Here is a 24,680-nt window from a genome sequence, read left to right as displayed (position 1 = left end):
GCAGCTCAACCTCGCATTCAGACTCTAAGCAGACTCTTGCCAGCAGCACTGAGCCTTGGATGCTTTGCTCAGTGGCAAGTGGAGAGCCATAAAAAGACACTCTGCCCCATTAAAAATGCTTAGTGCTTAGATCACTCTGCCTCTGTATTGTACATAATGCATTTTTCGGCTTGGGTTTAGGTGTGTGTGTGTGTATCTTTTCTGATATTTCTTGCGCATTGCTTGCTTTGACACTCAACCATCCCAAAAAATGTAAGGGGTAATGTGCTAATTTTCATGACAAATTGCACAAGTTAGGCTTCAGACAAAAACAACATCAGCAGTAAAAGAATGTGTTGCAATTATGAGAAACGTATTTATTCTTTTCAGTAGCCTGTCAACAACGCAGCATTTTATAAAGATTTACTGTGAGAGCTGCTCTGCTATTGCTGTCAAAATGATGTTCAGTGAATTCAGGGAGCATGCCTTCAAAATGTCACTCAGAATGCACTTTCCATATTATACAGAATCCAACAGATGGATAGAAGCCCTCTCTTGCAGATATATGGTAGAGAAACCACAGCAATGGCGAAAACTACCTGCCTCCAATGTCAAACCACATATTCAGGGCATGAGCTAGATGTTTGTAGATATTGGGTTCTAGCATTTTGGGATGTATTTTTTATTTTTAGTTGATCTTGCCCATTTTATCACACACCTGTGTCCTGCTCCTCCCAATAGCTTTCAAATGCAGCTTGACAGAAATTAATAACAAATAACTGGAACAAATAGCCCACCTGATTCCATGAATTCGGTGTTGAAGTTGGTCCAGGATTCCTTGCTTTTGTGCAGATTTTCCTCCATCACTTTAATATCAGCAAAGGGGCAGTTACAATCTGGGAACTTGGCAGAGCAGCGGCACCAGCAGTCATTGTTACGACACAAAAGCTCCCCCTCAGAGTTGCATGCCACATAGCTGAGAGCAGCCTCCACAAAACGGTTCCGGAGGAATTCTGGAAGGACATCCTGTAAACCTGAGTACAGAGGAGAATATTATAGCATCTTGTCATTTATGCAATATTATATTTTAGTGACTTCAAGTTAATGTTCAAAACAAAGCAATATGTCACCTTTATCCCTCATATGCCTCCATAGTGAGAGCAAAAGTCTAAAAATGAGATGAGAATTACTGTAATTGGGTTGTTTATTGTAGCCACTGCAAGACAAGGGAACTTGGATGCTAGTAATTGAGAATTAGGTATAAAGACCAATAATCTCAGAGATTAGTGTAGATTTTTGTCATTTAGCAGACGCTCTTATCCAGAGCGACTTACAGTTAGTGAGTGCATACATTTTTCATACTGGCCCCTCGTGGGAATCGAACCCACAACCCTGGCGTTGCAAGCGCCATGCTCTACCAACTGAGCTACAGGAGGCCTCAAGATTATGGTAGTAGATGGTCAAGGTTATGAAATTATGCGCCTACGACGCTAGAAAGAGGGGAGGCATGGGCACTGGTCAAAAGTAGTGCACTACATAGGTAATCGGATGCTATTTGAGAATAATGTTTTGAAAAACTGAAATACCTTATTTACATAAGTATTCAGACCCTTTGCTATAAGACTCGAAATTGAGCTCAGGTGCATCCTGTTTCCATTGATCATCCTTGAGATGTTTCTACAACTTGATTGGGGTCCACCTGTGGTACATTCAATTGATTGGACATTATTTGGAAAGGCACACACCTGTCCAAGAACACAGTGTCCTCCATCATTCTTAAATGGAAGAAGTTTGGAGCCACCTCTTCCCAGTGGTGTAAAATACTTTAAAGTACTACTGAAGTCATTTTTTGGGGTATCTGTACTTTACTTTACTAGTTACATTTTTGACAACTTTTACTTTTACATTCCTAAAGAAAATAATGTACATTTTACTCCATACATTTTCCCCGACACCCAAAAGTACTCTTTACATTTGTGAATGACCGGCTCGATTTGGTCTTATGTAGTAACATTTGAAATTTTAATTTTTACATTGGATAAAAGCAGAGACTCAGAACTAGAAAATGGTATATCATACACTACAGTTGAGGAACAATGGGAAAGTAATTCTGCTTTGAAAGTTGATAAACTTGTAACCTCACTTTTGAGAAAATGGCCTTTGAATGTTTTGGTACACCCACTGGAGAGCTCTTCTTTGTCTACACCCATTCAGCATCGTTCACACCCTCTTAAGTTATAGCCCCCCCCTCTGATCTGGCAGACTCACTAAACATGAATGCTTTGATTGTAAATTATGTCTGAGTTTTGGAGAGTGCCCCTGGCTATCCGTTAAAAAAAATATATATATATATATAAGGAATTTGAAATGATTTATACTTTTACTTTGATACTTAAGTATATTTAAAACCAAATACTTTTAGACTTTACTCAAGTAGTATTTTACTGGGTGACTTTCACTTTTACTTGAGTCATTTTCTATGAAGATATCTTTACTTTTACTCAAATATGACAATTGGGTACTTTTTCCACCACTGACTCTTCCTAGAGCTACCCGCCCGGCCAAACTGAGCAATCGGGGGAGAAGGGCCTTGGTCAAGGAGGTGACCAAGAACCCGATGGTCACTCTGACAGAGCTCCAGAGTTCCTCTGTGGAGATGGGAGAACCTTCCAGAAGGACAACCATATCTGCAGCACACCATCAATCAGGCCTTTTTGGTAGAGTGGCCAGACGGAAGCCAATCCTCAGTAAAAGGCACATGAAAGCCCGCTTGGAGTTTGCCAAAAAGGCAACCAAAGGACTCTCAGACCATGAGAAACAAGATTCTCTGGACAACCCTAAGCATACAGCCAAGACAACGCAGGAGTGGCTTTGGGACAAGTCTCTGAATGTCCTTGAGTGGCCCAGCCAGAGCCCAGACATGAACCCGATCGAACATCTCTGGAGAGACCTGAAAATAACTGTGCAGCGACGCTCCCCATCCAACCTGACAGAGCTTTTGAAGTTCTCAGAGAATGGGTCTGGATACTTATGTGATATTTTTTTATTTGTAATACATTTGCTAAAATTTCAAAAAAAAAACTGTTTTTGCTTCCTTCATTATGGGGTATTGTTTGTAGATTGATGAGGTAAAAAAACGATTTAATCAATTTTAGTATAAGGCTGTAACGTAACAAAATTTGGAAAAAGTCAAGGGGTCTGAATACTTTCTGAATGCACTAAAATAGGTGATATTCAATGTTGATAAAGATACCGTAAAATTTTAAATCACACGTAATTTGAAAACCCATTATCTGTTTTAAATGGTAGCATCTTTTTCTGATCAATACATATCAATAACCTTGCAGAGAGTTCAATAATATGTTTTAAATTGTGTGCTTTTTCTCAATTTCCCTAATGGTTTTGTTTAGTCAGAAGCTCAGCTGTTGGTGTTTGGAATCTAATGATCATGTTAGCCGTGACAAAGGCTTCCTCTCAGTTTGCACCACTTTGGAAATGTTTCAAGAGTGGAGTCAATCCGTATGCCTTATTATGAATATTTATGTGTGTTCCTTGGTATTTACTTTTTGAATAGTGGAGAGCCGACTCAATTAGTCACAGTCTTCCTGCCCTGCCTTGGCGGCTGACATGTTCTGTGAGCCAATGGGTGAGCTATCTGGCAGAAATGGGCTTTAATTTGGGAGTTGGCTAAATAACAGCCTCTTCACCTCAGCTCCTCCATCTCTGCCACTTTTTTTGGGGAGAGAGTGCAACTAGTATTTTTCTGTGGAATTGCAAGCTTCAGTTGTCAAGAACAACACTTTCCCATATTTCATTTATTTTCCCTGTGCTGCTAATGACTTGTCTTGCGGGGAGTGCAGAGACGCTTTAGCTAAGAAAGTTACCAAATTCAACACATTAGAACACACACACACACAGACACACGTACACAAAAAAACTGTCACAGATTTTCAACCATCTTTCAGTAGTTACAGGGTATCTGTCAGCAGCGGGCTTCCTTCAGGAGACGGTGGTATTAAGTGGGTTGACAATTTAAATGTCAAACCTGAGGAAGGCGCTGGAAATTGGCACAAGCTGCATTTATAATTAGCGATGGCTGAAGGAAGAAAATGCTCTGAGCTCATTCCTCTCCTCACACTGCTTTGTGTTGGTTTGACTTGTGGTGACATTTCTGCCGTGGGTGTTCGAAGCAAATTAGTGTTCACTGAAATGCTTGTCTGCAGACGACCCTACAGCCTGCTTTTAAAGAATTGGAAAATATTAAGTTTATTAGACTGGCATTAACCTCTGAGATTTCATATTATTATAGACCACATGGGCTTTCTGTTGCAATGAATAATAGTAGGCTAAAATGGGATTAACTGTGATTGTTTGTTTTCTAGTAACCTTATAATGGTAATCTACTTCAATTTAACATGTATTTGAAAAGGGTAGATTATCGTTAAAGATTTCTACAGTGCCGTAAAATACGTTTTGGGTGTAGGCTTCCCCTAATGAAGATTAAGAATTGAATGATCACATTTTCCTTGGTTAAAAAAGACAAGGTAATATAAACAAGATTTTTGTCCCTGGAGTCCTTATGGACCCTAAACCATGTGCTTAATATAGTGACCAATATGTACTGTATTTAATTAGCTGCAAATACAGTAAGATAGGCCTATGTATCAATCATTTAAATATGTGGATTGATTCATGCATTTTGTGATGGTTGTGGTTTATACATCATGGTAAGACAACTTTCAATTGCTCTTGGGCTGCCAGAGAGGTGTACCAAAGATTTGAGACTACTTCCTGTAGATAGCTTTTTCAGTACACTTTGACAACTTTCGCATAAACAATAGCTGAAATGGCATTGTACAGTCATTAATTTATTTCATATAGGGATAAGACAAACATAAAAATATATCCCACAGTTTTAGATAAGCCCTGCACCACAAAGTAAACAAAATCCTCGATTGAACATTGAATTGTACAGTGTTACACCTCCAGAACGTGAGGTGAGGAAGATCTTTGGAGGATATACCCTTGGACTTTGTTTTCATGAATTATACATTGTGCAGAGATAGAAGAGTAGATATGCTCTTGCTCTTCCTTTCACTTCTTGATACTGACTGCTTTTTCCAGTCCTTCATGATCTTTTCTCCTGTGTCCACGATGCTTAGACCTGGCTTCACTATTGGATTAGAGAGATTGTCATCACTGTCGCTTGCTTATCTATTTCTTCCCTCTTTAAATAAAGCTTAGCCAGACGTGTGATGCTCTGAAGCAGAGCCGGCTCAAGGTATAAGCTAAATAAGCGGTCGCTTACCCGGCCGATAGGGCCCCCCACCCCGTCCATAAAACACTGACAACTAATCAAAACCTTGTTCTATTGAAGTGTTCTTGGTTCTAGGTGCTCAAGGCTGCTCGAAAAGGAGAGAAGGCAGAACACACGGTAAAATTGCCTGAATAGCTGGCAAACAGCGCATGAGAAGGCTTTATTTTCAGATGGTAGGCCTATCTGTTAACGCTGATACATCCTGACAAAATACACACTATGACTGGCCTGCTAATGTGCCTTTACTGTCAAGAAAATACCCATTACTGATCCAAATGGTTGCCTAATCAGGCCTAGGCTACACTATAAAAATTAGGGGTTCAACAAGGGTTCTTCTAAGATCCTTAAAGTTCTTTGAAGAACCTTACGGTTCTTGGCACTGAAAATTGCCCCAAAAAGGTTCTTCCAAGAACCCCATAGGAGGTGGGGTTCATCGAGGAACCTCCTTAGTTGGTGGGGGTTCTTGCAGGAACCTAACTGCCCAACTGAAGATTTTGGATTTGAAAGACAGCAGGTGCAGGCACTTAACTCCATTTTTTAAGATCTCCTCAAGGTTTGTCTCTTGTATGATTTAAATTGATATTGTTTTATGATGATACCATCTATCTTTTCATATTTGTGCAAATCTTTCTAAAACAGAAAATGGACATCATTCAATGGATATCAATCAAAAAAAGAGGTAAGAATATGTATGCTATAAGAATACAGTTGAAGTCGGAAGTTTACATACACTTAGGTTGGAGTCCTTAACACTTGTTTTTCAACCACTCCACAAATTTCTTGTTAACAAACTAAAGTTTTGGCAAGTCGGTTAGGACATCTACTTTGTGCATGACACAAGTAATTTTTCAAACAATTGTTTACAGACAGATTATTTCACTTATAATTCACTGTATCACAATTACAGTGGGTCAGAAGTTTACGTACACTAAATTGACTGTGCCTTTAAACAGCTTGGAAAATTCCAGAAGATGATGTCATGGCTTTAGAAGCTTTGGATAGGCTATTTGACATAATTTGAGTTAATTGGAGGTGTACCTGTGGATGTATTTCAAGGCCTACCTTCAAACTCAGTGCCTCTTTGCTTGACATCATGGGAAAATCAAAAGAAATCAGCCAAGACCTCAGAAAAAATATTGTAGACCTCCACAAGTCTGGTTCATCCTGGGGAGCAATTTCCAAACGCCTGAAGGTACCACGTTCATCAGTACAAACAATAGTACGCAAGTATAAACACCATGGGACCACGCAGCCGTCAAACCGTTCAGGAAGGAGACGCGTTCTGTCTCCTAGAGATGAACGTACTTTGGTGCGAAAAGTGCAAATCAATCGCAGAACAACAGCAAAGGACCTTGTGAAGATGCTGGAGGAAACAGGTACAAAAGTATCTATATCCACAGTAAAATTATTACTATATCGACATAACCTGAAAAGGCCACTCAGCAAGTAAGAAGCCACTGCTCCAAAACCGCAACAAAAAAGCCAGACTACGGTTTGCAATCGCACATGGGGACAAAGATCGTACTTTTTGGAGAAATGTCTTCTGGTCTGATGAAACAAAAATAGAACTGTTTGGCCATAATGACCATTGTTATGTTTAAAGGAAAAAGGGGGTTGCTTGCAAGCCGAAGAACACCATCCCAACCGTGAAGCACGGGGGTGGCAGCATCATGCTGTGGGGGTGCGTTGCTGCAGGAGGGACTGGTGCACTTCACAAAATAGATGGCATCATGAGGAAGTTAAAGCTTGGTCGCAAATGGGTCTTCCAAATGGACAATGACCCCAAGCATACTTCCAACGTTGTGGCAAAATGGCTTAAGGACAACAAAGTCAAGGTCAAGGTATTGGAGTGGCCATCACAACGCCCTGACCTCAATCCTATAGAAGATTTGTGGGCAGAACTGAAAAAGCGTGTGCGAGCAAGGAGGCCTACAAACCTGACTCAGTTACACCAGCTCTGTCAGGAGGAATGGGCCAAAATTCAAGCAACTTATTGTGGGAAGCTTGTGGAATGCTACCCAAAACGTTTGACCCAAGTTAAACAATTTAAAGGCAATGCTACCAAATACTAATTGAGTGTATGTAAACTTCTGACCCACTTGGAATGTGATGAAAGAAATAAAAGCTTAAATAAATCCTTCTCTCTACTATTATTCTGACATTTCACATTCTTAAAATAAAGTGGTGATCCTAACTGCCCTAAGACAGGGAATTTTTACTAGGATTAAATGTCAGGCATTGTGAAAAACGGAGTTTAAATGTATTTGGCTAAGGTGTATGTAAACTTCCGACTTCAACTGTATGTTGAAGGCTAGCTGTATTGGGTGCAGATGAATGAACTGCTCACTTTTGTGTCTGTGTCTGCAGGTATACAGACGAGGAGGCATACAAAGGTATGTCAATTGGTATTGGTATGTTATGCAGATCACATACAGTGGGGAAAAAAGTATTTAGTCAGCCACCAATTGTGCAAGTTCTCCCACTTAAAAAGATGAGAGAGGCCGGTACACGTCAACTATGACAGACAAATTGAGAAAAAATTATCCAGAAAATCACATTTTAGGATTTTTTATGAATTTATTTGCAAATTATGGTGGAAAATAAGTATTTGGTCACCTAAAAACAAGCAAGATTTCTGGCTCTCACAGACCTGTAACTTCTTCTTTAAGAGGCTCCTCTGTCCTCCACTCGTTACCTGTATTAATGGCACCTGTTTGAACTTGTTATCAGTATAAAAGACACCTGTCCACAACCTCAAACAGTCACACTCCAAACTCCACTATGGCCAAGACCAAAGAGCTGTCAAAGGACACCAGAAACAAAATTGTAGACCTGCACCAGGCTGGGAAGACTGAATCTGCAATAGGTAAGCAGCTTGGTTTGAAGAAATCAACTGTGGGAGCAATTATTAGGAAATGGAAGACATACAAGACCACTGATAATCTCCCTCGATCTGGGGCTCCACGCAAGATCTCACCCCGTGGGGTCAAAATGATCACAAGAACGGTGAGCAAAAATCCCTGAACCACACGGGGGGACATAGTGAATGACCTGCAGAGAGCTGGGACCAAAGTAACAAAGCCTACCATCAGTAACACACTACGCCGCCAGGAACTCAAATCCTGCAGTGCCAGACGTGTCCCCCTGCTTAAGCCAATACATGTCCAGGCCCGTCTGAAGTTTGCTAGAGTGCATTTGGATGATCCAGAAGAGGATTGGGAGAATGTCATATGGTCAGATGAAACCAAAATATAACTTTTTGGTAAAAACTCAACTCGTCGTGTTTGGAGGACAAAGAATGCTGAGTTGTATCCAAAGAACACCATACCTACTGTGAAGCATGGGGGTGGAAACATCATGCTTTGGGGCTGTTTTTCTGCAAAGGGACCAGGACGACTGAACCGTGTAAAGGAAAGAATGAATGGGGCCATGTATCGTGAGATTTTGAGTGAAAACCTCCTTCCATCAGCAAGGGCATTGAAGATAAAACGTGGCTGGGTCTTTCAGCATGACAATGATCCCAACCACACCGCCCGGGCAACGAAGGAGTGGCTTCGTAAGAAGCATTTCAAGGTCCTGGAGTGGCCTAGCCAGTCTCCAGATCTCAACCCCATAGAAAATCTTTGGAGGGAGTTGAATGTCCGTGTTGCCCAGCGACAGCCCCAAAACATCACTGCTCTAGAGGAGATCTGCATGGAGGAATGGGCCAAAATACCAGAAACAGTGTGTGAAAACCTTGTGAAGACTTACAGAAAACGTTTGAACTGTGTCATTGTCAACAAAGGGTATCTAACAAAGTATTGAGAAACTTTTGTTATTGACCAAATACTTATTTTCCACCATAATTTGCAAATAAATTCATTAAAAATCCTACAATGTGATTTTCTGGATAATTTTTTTCTCATTTTGTCTGTCACAGTTGACGTGTACCTATGATGAAAATTACAGGCCTCTCTCATCTTTTTAAGTGTGAGAACTTGCACAATTGGGGGCTGACTAAATACTTTTTTTCCCCACTGTATACCATCCTCCTCCCTTACCTCGTCAATGAAAATTCCATAGGCCTCTACATTATGGACAAGGTATGTGTATGAAAACCATTATGAAAACAGTTTTTTTCATTCACATTTACCACAAAAACCAAGGTATGAATACTGTTGTATGCATGTTTTGTTAAACATTTACATTTTTAGTCATTTAGCAGACGCTCTTATCCAGAGCAACTTACAGGAGCAAGTAGGGTTAAGTGCCTTGCTCAAGGGCACATTGACAGATCTTTCACCTATTCGGCTCAGGGATTAGAACCAGCGACCTTTCGGTTACTGGCACAACGCTCTTAAACACTAAGCTACCTGCCGCCCCTGTATAATTACTATTACTAAACATCTGTATAATTACTATTTTTGGGATTCACAGACTTCACCCTGCCTACACCTCTGATGAATATAACAGGAAACCTGTTCAATCACCATACACTGCAAAATCGTTATGGCTATGGATACAGAGAACATCAACACATTAACATCAACTTGCCAGAGGAAATACCCATTGGACTTGGGGCTCTGCTGGGAGTTGACCTCATATTTGGATTTATTTATTCTGCTTTGCCACTAAAATCATAATAAACACTGACAACTAAAATATTGTGTTATTGTTGTTATTGTTATGCGTATTATTATTAATATTATTAATTAATAATAATAATAGGGGAGGGGGGTAGTTCAAACATTAACCCCAAAAGGTTCTTCAAAAGGTTCTTTGAGGATCCTGTTAGGCCTACTGCTGCTAGGTAGCTCTCTCTCTGCTCTCCCCCTCCCCTCTGTCTGTCCTTGATTGCAGGAGTGAAGTCTGGTGTGCGGGAGTCAGGGTTCCAGCTGCAGCTCATTCACCATAATCACCTCAGCCTTTAAGACCCGGTCAAACTTTCCACTCATCGTCAGATCATAGTCAAGACGACCATGTTAGTCTCGCTGCCGACTCAACCTGTTTGTTTTCGCTCTTTGTGTTTTTGGCCTGTTCTATTTACTTTTCTCCTGTGCCACAGATTATGGGAACCTGACTTCTGCCTCCGCTTCACTCCTGCCACCACCATCCTGCTCCCCACTACCGGACCTCCCTTTTGGACTCACAACGGACACTAGGACATTACGGTACCACACCTGCCCTGACCTGGATCTGTTACACTCCCTGTAACCTGGACTTGCTCTTCCCCTTTTATTGGAAACCTGGACCTTTTTGAACATTGTAAATAAACCTATTAAACCTTCTCTGGCTTGGTGTACTTGTCTGCATTTGGGTTCTATCCAGTTAAATCATGACAGTATGATCTGACCAACATGAACCCAGCAGACAGTAGCTCGGATACCACCCCAGAATGCACTCAAATTCGGACTGCTATAGCCAATCAGGACATTTTACTTGGCCAACATGATACCCTGTTTAAGACTATTGCTGAGAACAGTCAGGTGCTGTTTAATCAGGTTCAATTACTTACCAATCAGGTGTCTGTCCTTACTACCCAAGTTAATAATGCAACCCTCGGGCATGGCATACAAACTGCCCCTTCTCCTGCTCCACCTGTTTTTCCTGGCCCTCCAGCCCAGATCAGAAAGCCTTTTGTTCCTGCTCCAGAGCGCCATGATGGGAACATGGGAACCTGTGGTGAATTTTTGACTCAATGCTCGTTAGTGTTTGAACAACAGCCCCTCACCTACGCCTCAAAGAGCCCGTATTGCCTACCTTATTAACTCTACTAGCGGTTCCGCTCGTGCCTGGTGATCCGCGGTCTGGGAGAGTCAGTCGGACATTTGCAACGCTTACGTGGCCTTCTCCACTGAGATGAGGAAGGTTTTTGACCACCCCGTACGGGGCAAGGAGGCTGCGAAACGGTTGTTGTCTCTTCGGCAGGGGGTTCGCAGTGTGGCGGAGATGGCAGTGGAGTTTCGGACGTGAGCGGTTGGAATGACGAGGCATTACAAGGAGTGTTCATCAATGCTTTGTCTGAGACTTTAAAAGATGAGTTGGTGTCATATGATGTATCGCCTACGCTGGATAATCTTATTTCGCTCACAATCAGGTTGGATAATCGGATTCGGGAGCGCCGCCGGGAGAGGAGTGTTAGTTCCAAGCAACTGGTCTGTCGTCAACAAACTCCTTCCCGCATCTTCCCTACGGAGAAAGCCGAGTCTTCCCGAGTCGATACGAGGAGCACTGAACCCGAAGCTATGGAGGTGGGTCGTGCACGGTTGTCCTCAGAGGAGCGTGCACGTCGTATTCAGGCTCGGGTCTGCCTGTATTGTGGAGAAGCTGGTCTTTTCGTTCCTTCCTGCCCAGTTCGTCCGGAAAAAGGGCCGGCTCATCATTATTGGGAGAAGTTTTGGTGAGCCGAGCAGCGGATTCTTCCTCTTCTCCCCGCATTCTGCTCCAGGCATCCCTCCAGTGGCAGTCCCAGAATTTCTCGGTTAGTGCGCTGGTTGACTCTGGTGCCGATGAGAGCTTTTTGGATCGAGAGTTGGCTCAACAAATGGAGTTAGAGACTGTTCCTATGGACTGTCCGCTGCAGGCTAAGGGTCTAAATGGACAATTGTTGACCCGTATTACTCATCAGACTGTTCCTGTTTGTCTCAGAGTGTCGGGTAATCATCAGGAGAACATTCAATTCCATATAATTGACTGCCCACAGACCCCCCTGGTCCTTGGTATCCCTTGGCTCATAAGACACAATCCACACATTGATTGGGTGACCGGTAGAATTGTTTCATGGAGCACATTTTGTCATGTGAATTGTTTGTGTTCTGCTCAGACCCCTGCCAGCACTGTGCCTCAACCTCCACTGGAGTCCATGGATCTTTCTGCTGTCCCTGACGTGTATCATGACCTGGCATCCGTTTTCTGCAAACACAGAGCTACTTCTCTTCCTCCTCACCGGCCTTATGACTGCGCCATTGACCTCCAGCCAGGAGCCCCTCTCCCCAGCAGTCGCCTGTACAATCTCTCCCGCCCGGAGACGGAGGCTATGGAGAACTACATTCGGGACTCCTTGGCGTCAGGTATTATTCGTCCTTCCTCGTCACCTGTAGGAGCGGGATTCTTTTTTGTTGCTAAGAAGGATAAGACCCTCAGACCCTGTATTGATTTCCGTGGACTTAACAACATCACCATTAAGAACAAATATTCTCTGCCTTTAATTAACTCTGCTTTTCCCCTCCTTCATGGTGCAACTATCTTCACTAAACTGGATCTACGAAATGCGTATCACCTGGTGCGCATTCGTAAAGGTGATGAATGGAAGACTGCCTTCAACACACCTTTGGGACATTTTGAGTACCTGGTTATGCCTTTTGGGTTGTCCAATGCCCCTGCCGTTTTTCAGGCACTAGTCAATGATGTCCTTCGGGACATGTTGAATCGGTTTGTTTTTGTCTATCTGGATGATATCCTGATTTTTTCAGAGTCCTCCCAGGAACACGAACTGCATGTGCGCCAGGTGTTGCAAAGGTTGTTGGAGAACAAACTGTTTGTGAAGATGGAGAAATGTGAATTTCATGTGTCTGAGACCTCTTTTTTGGGTTACATAATAGCTCAGGGGGAGTTGCGGATGGACCCAGCTAAGATCTCTGCTGTCACGGACTGGCCAGCCCCCTCCACCCGCAAACAACTTCAACGATTCCTGGGGTTTGCGAACTTCTACAGGAGGTTCATCAAGGACTACAGCCGCATTGCGGCGCCACTCACCGCTCTCACCTCCATCGCACGACCGTTCGCTTGGAATGAAGGGGCCGAAGCAGCGTTTGAAGAACTGAAACATCGCTTCGCCTCGGCTCCCATTCTGATGCAGCCGGACCCCGACCGCCAGTTTGTCGTGGAGGTGGATGCATCCGACACTGGGGTAGGTGCGGTGTTGTCACAACGTTCACCGGAAGATAACAAACTGCATCCCTGTGCTTTCCTTTCACGGAAACTTTCTCAGGCAGAGAGGAATTATGATGTTGGCAATCGTGAACTGCTCGCCATGAAGCTGGCTCTCGAAGAGTGGCGGCATTGGCTGGAGGGGGCGGAACAACCCTTCATCGTTTGGACGGATCATAAGAATCTGGCATACATCCAGTGAGCGAAGCAGCTCAACCCCCGTCAAGCCAGGTGGGCACTATTTTTTGGTAGATTCAATTTTTCTCTGTCTTACCGTCCTGGGTCACGCAACGTCAAACCTGACGCCCTGTCTCGTGTTTTTTCTGCTGTTGATACTGGTAGTAACCCTGAACCCATCTTGCCTCCTACCTGCAGTATTGCGGCCATTACATGTGACATCGAGGGGATTGTTAGACAGGCTCAACATCATCAAGCTGACCCTGGGAGCGGTCCTCCTAACCGGTTGTTTGTCCCTGAGTCTGTTCGCTCCCAGGTACTTCAGTGGGCTCACTCGTCTCCCCTTACCTGTCACCCTGGAGTTACTCGGACCCTTGACTTTGTGCGACGGAAGTTCTGGTGGCCCAGGATGGAGGCGGACACTCGAGCCTTCATTGCTGCTTGTACGGTATGTGCACGTAGTAAGAACCCCACCCAGGCCAGCGCTGGTCATCTAAGACCTCTGCCAATACCCAGCCGGCCCTGGTCCCACATTGCCTTGGATTTTGTCACTGGACTTCCCCCCTCGTCTGGAAAGACTGTCATTCTTACTGTTATTGATCGTTTTTCTAAGTTTGCTCATTTTTTGGCCCTACCTAAACTGCCCACTGCCAGAGAAACGGCTGATATTTTGGTTGAACATGTGTTCCGCTCTCATGGTCTACCCACGGATATTGTCTCTGACAGGGGTCCCCAGTTTGTCTCCCAGGTTTGGAAGGCTTTCTGTAAAGCTTTGGGCATTACATCCAGCCTGTCCTCTGGATATCACCCCCAGACCAATGGGCAAGCCGAGAGAGCGAACCAGGAGATGGAGACCGCTCTCCGCTGTGTCACAGGGTCTAACCCTGGGTCGTGGAGCTCCATGCTTCCCTGGGTGGAATATGCTCATAACACCTTGACTAACGCTTCCTCTGGTTTGTCTCCCTTTCTGTGTGCTCTGGGTTATCAACCTCCCCTGTTCCCTTCTCAAGAGAGGGAACTGGTGGTACCCTCGGTGCAGTCCCACATGCGCCGCTGCTTCAAGGTCTGGAGGAAGGCCAGGGTAGCTCTGTCCCGAGCTTCGGCGTACATGCAGAGGCAAGCCAACCGTCACCGGTCCCAGGCTCCCGGTTACTCTCCTGGTCAAGAGGTATGGCTTAAGTCACGTGACCTTCCGTTGAAAGTGGAGTCTAAGAAGATGGCGCCTCGTTTTATAGGACCGTTCAAGATACTGTCTATTGTTAACCCCTGCGCGGTTAAGCTACAGCTTCCTGCCTCCCTACGGGTTCATTCCACCTTTCATGTTTCCCAGATTAAGCCTGTGTCGGTTAGCCCTCTGTGCCCGCCCTCTCGTCCCCCTCCTCTGCCCAGGATCGTGGGTGGGGGTCCGGTCTACACTGTCCGGCGACTTCTGGATGTTCGCCGCCGGGGTCGTGGTTTCCAGTACCTGGTGGATTGGGAGGGTTATGGTCCTGAGGAACGTTCCTGGGTGCCCAGGATCTTCATTGTGGATCCTGCTCTGGTCCGTGAGTTTCATAGGTTACATCCTGATAAACCCTGTCGGTCGCCAGGTGGCGTCCGTAGAGGGGGGGTGTACTGTTAGGCCTACTGCTGCTAGGTAGCTCTCTCTCTGCTCTCCCCCTCCCCTCTGTCTGTCCTTGATTGCAGGAGTGAAGTCTGGTGTGCGGGAGTCAGGGTTCCAGCTGCAGCTCATTCACCATAATCACCTCAGCCTTTAAGACCCGGTCAAACTTTCCACTCATCGTCAGATCATAGTCAAGACGACCATGTTAGTCTCGCTGCCGACTCAACCTGTTTGTTTTCGCTCTTTGTGTTTTTGGCCTATTCTATTTACTTTTCTCCTGTGCCACAGATTATGGGAACCTGACTTCTGCCTCCGCTTCACTCCTGCCACCACCATCCTGCTCCCCACTACCGGACCTCCCTTTTAGACTCACCACGGACACTAGGACATTACGGTACCACACCTGCCCTGACCTGGATCTGTTACACTCCCTGTAACCTGGACTTGCTCTTCCCCTATTATTGGAAACCTGGACCTTTTTGAACATTGTAAATAAACCTGTTAAACCTTCTCTGGCTTGGTGTACTTGTCTGCATTTGGGTTCTATCCAGTTAAATCATGACAGATCCATTAAAAGCAGTTCTTTGAAGAACCCTTTTAAAGGGTTCTTTGAAGAACTTATAGGGGTTCCCCCACAGTTTCAATTTGAAGAACCCCTAAAGGATCTTCCAGGAACCTTTACTTTTTAGAGTGTAGATTATTATTATTTCGTAATGAAACATGCATTCAAAACGCAGAGCTTTTTAGCGGTTATTGAAATGGCATATTCACTGCAGTTTACAGCCTAGACTACAATTCTTTACTCACTAGAAAAAATAAAGAAAATGCATTATTGCATTGTGTTTCTCTAGCCTAGGTATGATAATTTTTTGTCCCTAAAAAGCTTAATCAATTGGGGTAGTGGCGATTTTTAGCATGTAAATCTTGGTGGGAGAAACTGAACCAATTTGTTTAGATACATGCCAGCAAAGCCACTGCACAACATTTTATTATTTTAGTAGGCCTATGTGGTCTAAAAAGGAAGGACATTTTATTTTTCTCTACTTTTTTAGACAATATACCCGCGCACAGACAGCGCATTGCGCAAACAAAACAAACCTCACAATATCAACTGGAATTACATGGGTCTGTTACTGAACTTTATGTTTGGGAAGAGTACCTTATGATAAGCTGTAGACCACACTATCTACCAAGAGAGTTTTCATCTATATTATTCGTAGCCGTCTATTTACCACCACAAACCGATGCTGGCACTAAGACCGCACTCAACGAGCTGTATAAGGCCATAAGCAAACAAGAAAATGCTCATCCAGAAGCAGCGCTCCTAGTGGGCGGGGACTTTAATGCAGGCAAACTTTAATCCGTTTGACCTAATTTCTACCAGCATGTCACATGTGCAACCAGAGAGAAAAAAACTCTAGACCACCTTTGCTCCACACACAGAGACGCATACAAAGCTCTCCCTCACCCTCCATTTGGCAAATCTGACCATAATTCTATCCAGTGACTTGCTCAATATGGAAGTGACGCGGATGCTACGCTACAGGACTGTTTTGCTAGCACAGACTGGAATATGTTCCAGGATTCATCCAATGGCATTGATGAGTATACCACCTCAGTCATCGGCTTCATCAATAAGTGCATCGACGACATCGTCCCCACAGTGACCGTACGTACTGTACATATCCCAACCAGAAGCCATGGATTACAGGCAACATCGAGCTAAAGGCTAGAGCTGCCGCTTTCAAGGAGCGGGTCGCTAATCCGGACGCTTATAAGAAATCCTACTACGCCCTCAAACGAACAATCAAACAGGCAAAGCACCAATACAGGATTAAGATTGAATCCTACTACACATGCTCTGACGCTGAATGGGAAGAGACTTTCACTGGCAAACATGGTTACAGACCCAACAACATTATATAGTATCCCCTCCTCGTGAAGAAAAGCACATGAGCTAATTATAATACACAAATAAGCAAAACAATGAAATCATTCATGAATAAGATAGACCTATATAAGCAATATAACAATTGAGATGTACAAACTATGGCATAAGGGAAGGATGAGCGGATAAGAGGCAAGCCGTAATTTTGATTAAGACATTAATGAGCGAGTAGTCCACATACTTTTGGTCATGTAGTGTAACTGGCTTATAAAATTAATAGGACTAAATCTCCTCAATAGTCCTTAGCCACTCACCATCAATGCTTTTCTATTAGAGCATTTAAGCCACATCTTTTCTTACTGTCTACAGTCCACCTTACCCAAGCTTTACCCTAGTTTACGTTTAGCCCTATCAGATGTTCTTTAAACTATTGCTTGTTGTTAGCTATCCCTGTGGTGTCCATGGGAATGACGGCTTGGCGTATTGAGATTTTGTTCCTCTATCCTTGGACTGTGTCCTGGCCATCTGGACCTCATTATGTCTGATCTTTGCCCAATCCCCTATTGTCTAACCTCTGCTGTTGGACCGGTGCAGCCATGTTGGACCTGCTGGTTGGACCTGCTGGGAGCCAGGTTATGGAAGCAGCACTCAAAGGTTGTGTCCCAAATGGCACCCTATTCCCTATTTAGTGCACTACTTTTGACCTTGTCAAAAGTAGTGCACTATGTAGGGAATATAGGGCACCATTTTGGGACGTTACCAAAGCGTATTTTCTACACCGTTAAAGCACCAGTCCCCAGCAGATGGATGAATCCATCTCAAAATAATCCCACACACCAGGATTTTCAAAACCTTGCTTCACAGATATGATCTATGATTTGAGATTCAATACTGCATGATTTCACAAGTCAAAGAGCCTGAATGAATAGTATTGAGGAATGAACAATGAGAGCCCACTGCTAAGCTTAGAAGCACTGATCTACACTTATCAAAATCATATGGCATTGGTTGTATAGATCAGAGCTGGCAAGAACAGTGGTGCACTCAAGGGGAATATAAACCTTTTGCCTGGAGAGTGTATTGTACTCAAGAAAGTTTCTCCACCAAAATAATCCCTTACATCAAGATGGAGAGTTATGATAATTTGAAACGAAATAAGTGATTTTCTTCTTGGCAACAAATAATTTGTCTTGCAGCATATACACACTGTACCAGAAAATTAGATCAAGTGCAAAGAACATAATGAGTATATTATACACACACAATAGAACATGGAGCAACTGTTTTGAGAATGGAGTGAAATAGCTTACCTTTTAGATGTATTTTATTTTCAGGACTGTGTACCAAGACAGAGCTAACAGAATCAAGGCTGTCATAGTTACTGCATCCAAGGGGCCCGGTCCTAGTTTCTGTTACCTAGGAAACAAGGAGATATTTTAATGCCTTATTAGGCCTACTGGTGAATCATGTACCTGGTTGATATGTTGTCTAACACATAGAAATATAATTAATAGTCAATGCCGGCATAATGGGTGGACCTATGCCAGGAAGTAAAAGCTATGTTGAAGATGAAATATATTTTCGACCTGAGTAAAAGCTACAATAAGTTGAAGATGGGAAGGTTAAGACAACGTAATAATTCCATGCGGAAGCGTTAAAAATAAACATTCATGGGACCAGCGGTCAGGTAATCCAGTAAAAAGTGGCTGTTAATAAATGAATAGAATGTCATTAAAGCAGTTGAGTAGTTAGCTGAAGTTCACTACGATTGTGTTTACTTTCCACTTTGATGGCAAACTTTCTGTGCTACTACCATTCACTCCCAGTCATTCCGAATGTAGAAGCTGGTCCCTTGTTGAATAGTGGCGCAAAGAGTTATGGGATATTAGAATCCTCTTGTCTTAACCTGTATATCAAAGACAATATTGTATGTGATGGTTTGTATAAACCTTGCTGTCTGCCTGTCCGACCTCGGAAACTATGTTTCATGTTAAAAATGCGATCTCACCCCTATACAGAGAATGCTATGTCTGCCTCGTCCCGCTGCGTCGTCCATTATTTCGAAGGTAATGTACAGAACGTCTGTGTTTATCCCTTACATAGAAAAGCTATGAAAACAGATACAAATTGAGCAATTTTGACCAGTAAATTATGTTTTACATTGGCAAATGTTGTGGTGTCACTTTGACCTCATAATATCTCACCCATAGATGCGGTAAAGAAGTCAATGGAACTCGACCCAAACAATGGAAATGCCATGGAAACACGTGGGGGAAAGATCCCAAATCTCCTCATTGCCCCCCAGCAACATTAGTTACATTTAGGCTATTGTTTAGATATGTATTTTATTTACATTTTTTATTTTTAACCTTTATTTAACCAGGTAGGCCAGTTGAGAACAAGTTCTCATTTACAACTGCGACCTGGCCAAGATAAAGCAAGGCAGTGCGATAAAAACAACAATAACACAGAGTTACACATGGGATAAACAAAACATACAATCAATAACACAACAGAAAATCTATATACAGTGTGTGCACATGTAGTAAGTTATGGAGGTAAGGCAATAAATAGGCCATAGTGCAAAATAATTACAATTTAGTATTAACACTGGAGTCATTAGCAGCAGTGAACTGTAAGGAATGGCGCCCAAAGGAGGTGTTGGCTTTGGGGATGACCAGTGAGATATACCTGTTGGAGCGCATACTACGGGTGGGTGTTGCTATGGTGACCAATGAGCTAAGATAAGGCTGGGATTTGGCTAGCAGAGATTTATAGATGACCTGGAGCCAGTGGGATTGGCGACGAATATGTAGTGAGGGCCAGCCAACGAGAGCGTACAGGTCACAATGGTGGGTAGTATATGGGGCTTTGGTGACAAAACGGATGGCACTGTGATAGACTACATCCAATTTGCTGAGTAGAGTGTTGGAGGCTATTTTGTAAATGACATCGCCGAAGTCAAGGATCGGTTGGATAGTCAGTTTTACGAGGGCATGTTTGGCAGCATGAGTGAAGGAGGCTTTGTTGTGAAATAGGAAGCCGATTCTAGATTTAACTTTGGATTGGAGATGCTTAATGTGAGTCTGGAAGGAGAGTTTACGGTCTAACCAGACACCTAGGTATTTGTAGTTGTCCACATATTCTAAGTCAGACCCGCCGAGAGTAGTGATTCTAGTCGGGTGGGCGGGTGCAAACAGCGTTCGATTGAAGAGCATGCATTTAGTTTTACTAGTGTTTAAGAGCAGTTGGAGGCTACGGAAGGAGTGCTGTATGGCATTGAAGGTCGTTTGGAGGTTTGTTAACACAGTGTCCAATGAAGGGCCAGATGTATACAAAATGGTGTCGTCTGCGTAGAGGTGGATCTAAGAGTCACCAGCAGCAAGAGCGATATCATTGATATACACAGAGAATAGAGTCGGCCCGAGAATTGAACCCTGTGGCACCCCCATGGAGACTGCCAGAGGTCCAGACAACAGGCCCTCCGATTTGACACATTGAACTCTATCTGAGAAGTAGTTGGTGAACCAGGCGAGGCAGTCATTTGAGAAACCAAGGCTATTTAGTCTGCCAATAAGAATGCGGTGGTTGACAGAGTCGAAAGCCTTGGCCAGGTCGATGAAGACGGCTGCACAGTGCTGTCTTTTATCGATCGCGGTTATAATATCGTTTAGGACCTTGAGCGTGGCTGAGGTGCACCCATGACCAGCTCGGAAACCAGATTGCATAGCGGAGAAGGTACTGTGGGATTCGAAATGGTCGGTGATCTGTTTGTTAACTTGGCTTTCAAATACTTTCGAAATTCAGGGCAGGATGGATATAGGTCTGTAACAGTTTGGATCTAGAGTGTCACCCTCTTTGAAGAGGGGGATGACCGCGGCAGCTTTCCAATCTCTGGGGATCTCAGATGATACAAAAGAGAGGTTGAACAGGCTAGTAACTAGCGCAGTGGTCTAAGGCACTGCATCGCAGTGCTAGCTGTTGTGGGTTCAATTCCCACATGCCAGGGTTGTGGGTTCAATTCCCACGGGGGGCCAGTATGAAAAATAAAAACAATAATGTATTCACTCACTAACTGTAAGTTGCTCTGGTAAGAGCGTCTGCTAAATATGTAAATGTAGTAACGGGGGTTGCTACAATTTTGGCGGCTAATTTTAGAAAGAAAAGGTCCAGATTGTCTAGCCCAGCTGATTTGTAGGGGTCCAGATTTTGCAGCTCTTTCAGAACATCAGCTATCTGAATTTGGGTGAAGGAGAAGCGAGGGGGGGGGGGATGGGCAAGTTGCAGCGGAGGGTGCAGAGCTTGTGGCCGGGGTAGGGGTAGCCAGGTGGAAAGCATGTTGAGGTAAAAATCAGAGTATAATGCTTGCATGGATGTCAACCCCAATACATGTTCATGTCATCGTCACCAATCAACTGCATTGCAGTTAAAAATGGCTTTGACTACCACCACCGATTTCTGTATGCTAGCTATGCTATCAGCTTATACGAACAGGAGTTAGCATTAGCAGTCACTTCTTCTAAACCTGAAAAGGAATAACTTCTAAATGTTATGCAGCGAAAACAGTCAAATATATCATAATCGTACTTTAGTAACCAAATTGTGGGCCTGTTACAATACCTCAATCATGACGGATTTGACAAATATTAACTTTGTTAGATCAGATTTGTTGGATGTGTGCCAATCCGGCGACCTCTTTCTATCCCCCACGGTCTGCATTCCAATTGACGTCTTTACCGCATCTATCAATATAAACCTCCCTTGCAAATCTCCTTCCAAATCTCCCTCGCAGTTATGTAAGAGTACGTTTTATTTCTTGTCAATGAAATGCTGCCAGTGAGCTACAATACTCAGTAAATAAGGTGTTTTACAGATGATTCATTGTAAAATATTGTTTTTCAATCGACCCTTGTCAAACAATATGAAGTCAGTGCAGCACTACATGCTATGCATTGTGGACTATACTGCATTCCACATACTGTGATATTTTCCAACTAAGTTGAAGTACTTTATGGTCCCCCTGCATTACGTAAGATAATATATTTCATTCCTCCTCCAGAAGTTTCATTGCAACCACAAAGCCTAAAGGCATGTACGCAGGCAGGTCAAGCACATCCCACTCTCTCATGGATGATTAGCTCAGTTGGCAGAGCATTGAGGAGTAGGTTGCTCACATACTAGAGATGATAATTTAGCAAAAATGTAACCAGCAGCTTCTCGTCTTGAAGCACTGCAGGGCTGAAGCCAGGTATTTGCAGAGTTCTTGATATGAGTTTTTACCTATCTGTCCTATAACATACACTGAGTGTACAAAACATTAGGAACCCCTTCCTAATATTGAGTTGCACCCCCCTTTGCCCTCAGAACAGCCTCAATTCGTCGGGGCATGGACTATAAGGTGTCGAAAGCATTCCACAGGGATGTTGGCCCATGTTGACTCCAATGCTTCCCACAGTTGTGTCAAGTTGGCTGGATGTCATTTGGGTGGTGGTGGTGGACCATTCTTGATACACACAGGAAACTGTTGAGCGTGAAAAACTCAGCAGCATTGCAGTTCTTGACACACTCAAACCGGTGCGCCTGGCACCTACTACCATAGCCCGTTCAAAGGCACTTAAATATTTTGTCTTGCCCATTCAACCCTTGAGTAGCTAGGGTTCCATCCAATTGGCGGCAGATTTTCATGCAAATATTATAAAATCTGCATGAAGAAAATAACGCATTTTCCCACTAGTGGTGTGTTTCCACCAAACTGAAAAAGTTTACTTCGATATGATGGTTATTATATCAATATTTGCACATAAAGGAATTTCCATCTCCATTTCTCGCATAATTAATTTTATAGACTCAAAAAGATCCCACCATGTCAAACAAACAAATTATCTGTCGGCATTTATAAAATTGTATAGACACTTCCTGTTTCCATCACAGTTGTCATGATTGTTTTTATACGGTATGACTTTACTCGCATAAAAACTGTGGATGGAAATGCGGTTAATGGCACACATACACAATCCATGTCTCAGTCGTCTCAAGGCTTAAAAATCTTTAATCCTCTTCTTTAATTAACCTGTCTCCTCCCCTTCAGCTACACTGATTGAAGTGGATTTAACAGGTGACATCAATAAGGCATCATAGCTTTGACCTGGATTCCCCTTGTTAGTCTATGTCACGGAAAGAGCCGGTGTTCCTAATGTTTGTATACTCAGTGTAGTTCAAAACACTGATTCCTGGTGCTTAATCGGACCTGACAGCTAATGTTATTTAGACAGTCCTGCAGTTAGCTAACATACATACAGCTAGTACAGCCCATTGTGAAACTTTCGGACAAATATGAAGGTACCAGTCCTCTGTGAAATGCTAATGGTAACTCTATAGACTTGACCAATAATCACACAGTCCAAACAGCGCTATTGAAGTAGATTAAATTAAATGTATTTCAATCAATTAAAGTAGATCAAGCTGTAAACATACAGTATAGAACTGCTACTGGGATCATGTCATATTGCTATCATTATCTTTATATTTTGCTCTCGGTGTAGTCTACGGCCAAACCTACTCACAATATCTTGAGGATATCTTAAGTGTCATAACATATAATTACATTTTAGTCATTCAGCAGATGCTCTTATCCAGAGCGACTTACAGTTAGTGAGTGCATACATTTTCATACTGTTCCCCCGTGGGAAGCGAACCCACAACCCTGGCGTTGTAAGCGCCATGCTCTACCAACTGAGCTACACGGGATTGTACTGTATGTAGTCATGACTGTCAAGTGTACCATTGGTCAAATGGGACATTTGTCCTCTAGACGTAACTAGGCGGTTGGGGAACACAAGACACAATTTGGTAACAGAGAACAACTTACCCCACACGGTATGTAGCTTCACAGGTAAATATCTAGAAAATAAAGGACTCTAAAATAAACTGCAACACATTTGTCTATTTAAAGAACACTATGAATGACTAGCTGACCAGGATGTTGTCTAAATAATGTAAAGTCTGATCATTAAAAAGCCTAAAATACCCCACTTGAATCTAATAGGCTAAATGGAACACCACTACAGTACTAGCGTTATGGCTCTTTCTGCTTGATTTAAAGAAAAAAACATCTGAGGCCTCCCGAGTGGCGCAGCGGTCTAAGGCACTGCATCGCAGTGCTAGAGGCGTTACTACAGACCCGGGTTCGATCCTGGGCTGTATCACGACTGGCCGTGATCGGGGGTCCCATAGGGTGGCACACAATCGGGTTAGGGGAGGGTTTGGCAGGGGTGGCTTTACTTGGCTCATTGCGCTCTAGCGACTCATTGTGGTGGGCCGGGTGCCTACAAGTTGACAGTTTAACTGTGTTTCCTCCGACACATTGGTGCGGGTGTTAAGAGGATGCATGACTCGACCTTCGCCTCCTGAGCCTGTTGTGGAGTTGCAGCGATGAGACAAGATCGAAATTGGGGAGAAAAAAGCGTCTGAAAGGCTTTCTATGAGTCACAGCACAACATGCTGACTCTCCTCTGTTCTCATCCACCTTGATATACTATATATACAGAAAGTATGTGGACAAGAACTGTTTGTCGGGAGATTCATTAAATGGGATTCCATGGCCGAGCAGCCGCACGCAAGCATAAGATCACCATGTGCAATGCCAAGCATCGGCTGGAGTGGTGTAAAGCTCCCCGCCATTCGACTCTGGAGCAGTGGAAACGCGTTCTCTGGAGTGATGAATCACGCTTCACCATCTGGCAGTCCGACGGACTAATCTGTGTTTGGCGGATGCCAGAAGAACGCTACATGCCCCAATGCATAGTGCC

At 43.5% G+C, this 24,680-nt stretch overlaps 1 protein-coding gene across 1 annotated transcript in view; it reads right to left on the bottom strand.

The window, feature by feature from the left end:
- Window positions 1-24,680, bottom strand: part of LOC311098960 (BMP/retinoic acid-inducible neural-specific protein 3-like) — a gene marked incomplete at both ends in the record, with an annotated part of 79,829 nt that overhangs the window by 30,569 nt on the left and 24,580 nt on the right. Inside the window, 2 exons of the mRNA XM_084139527.1 lie at window positions 777-1,013; window positions 18,183-18,288. Of these exons, the coding sequence (XP_083995653.1) occupies window positions 777-1,013; window positions 18,183-18,288 (343 nt within the window). The remainder of the gene's footprint in view (window positions 1-776; window positions 1,014-18,182; window positions 18,289-24,680) is intronic.

The sequence above is a fragment of the Coregonus lavaretus genome (assembly GCF_964263955.1).
Source record: "Coregonus lavaretus genome assembly, chromosome: 23".
Lineage (NCBI taxonomy): Eukaryota > Metazoa > Chordata > Actinopteri > Salmoniformes > Salmonidae > Coregonus > Coregonus lavaretus.
This window is presented reverse-complemented; position numbering and strand designations above follow the sequence as displayed.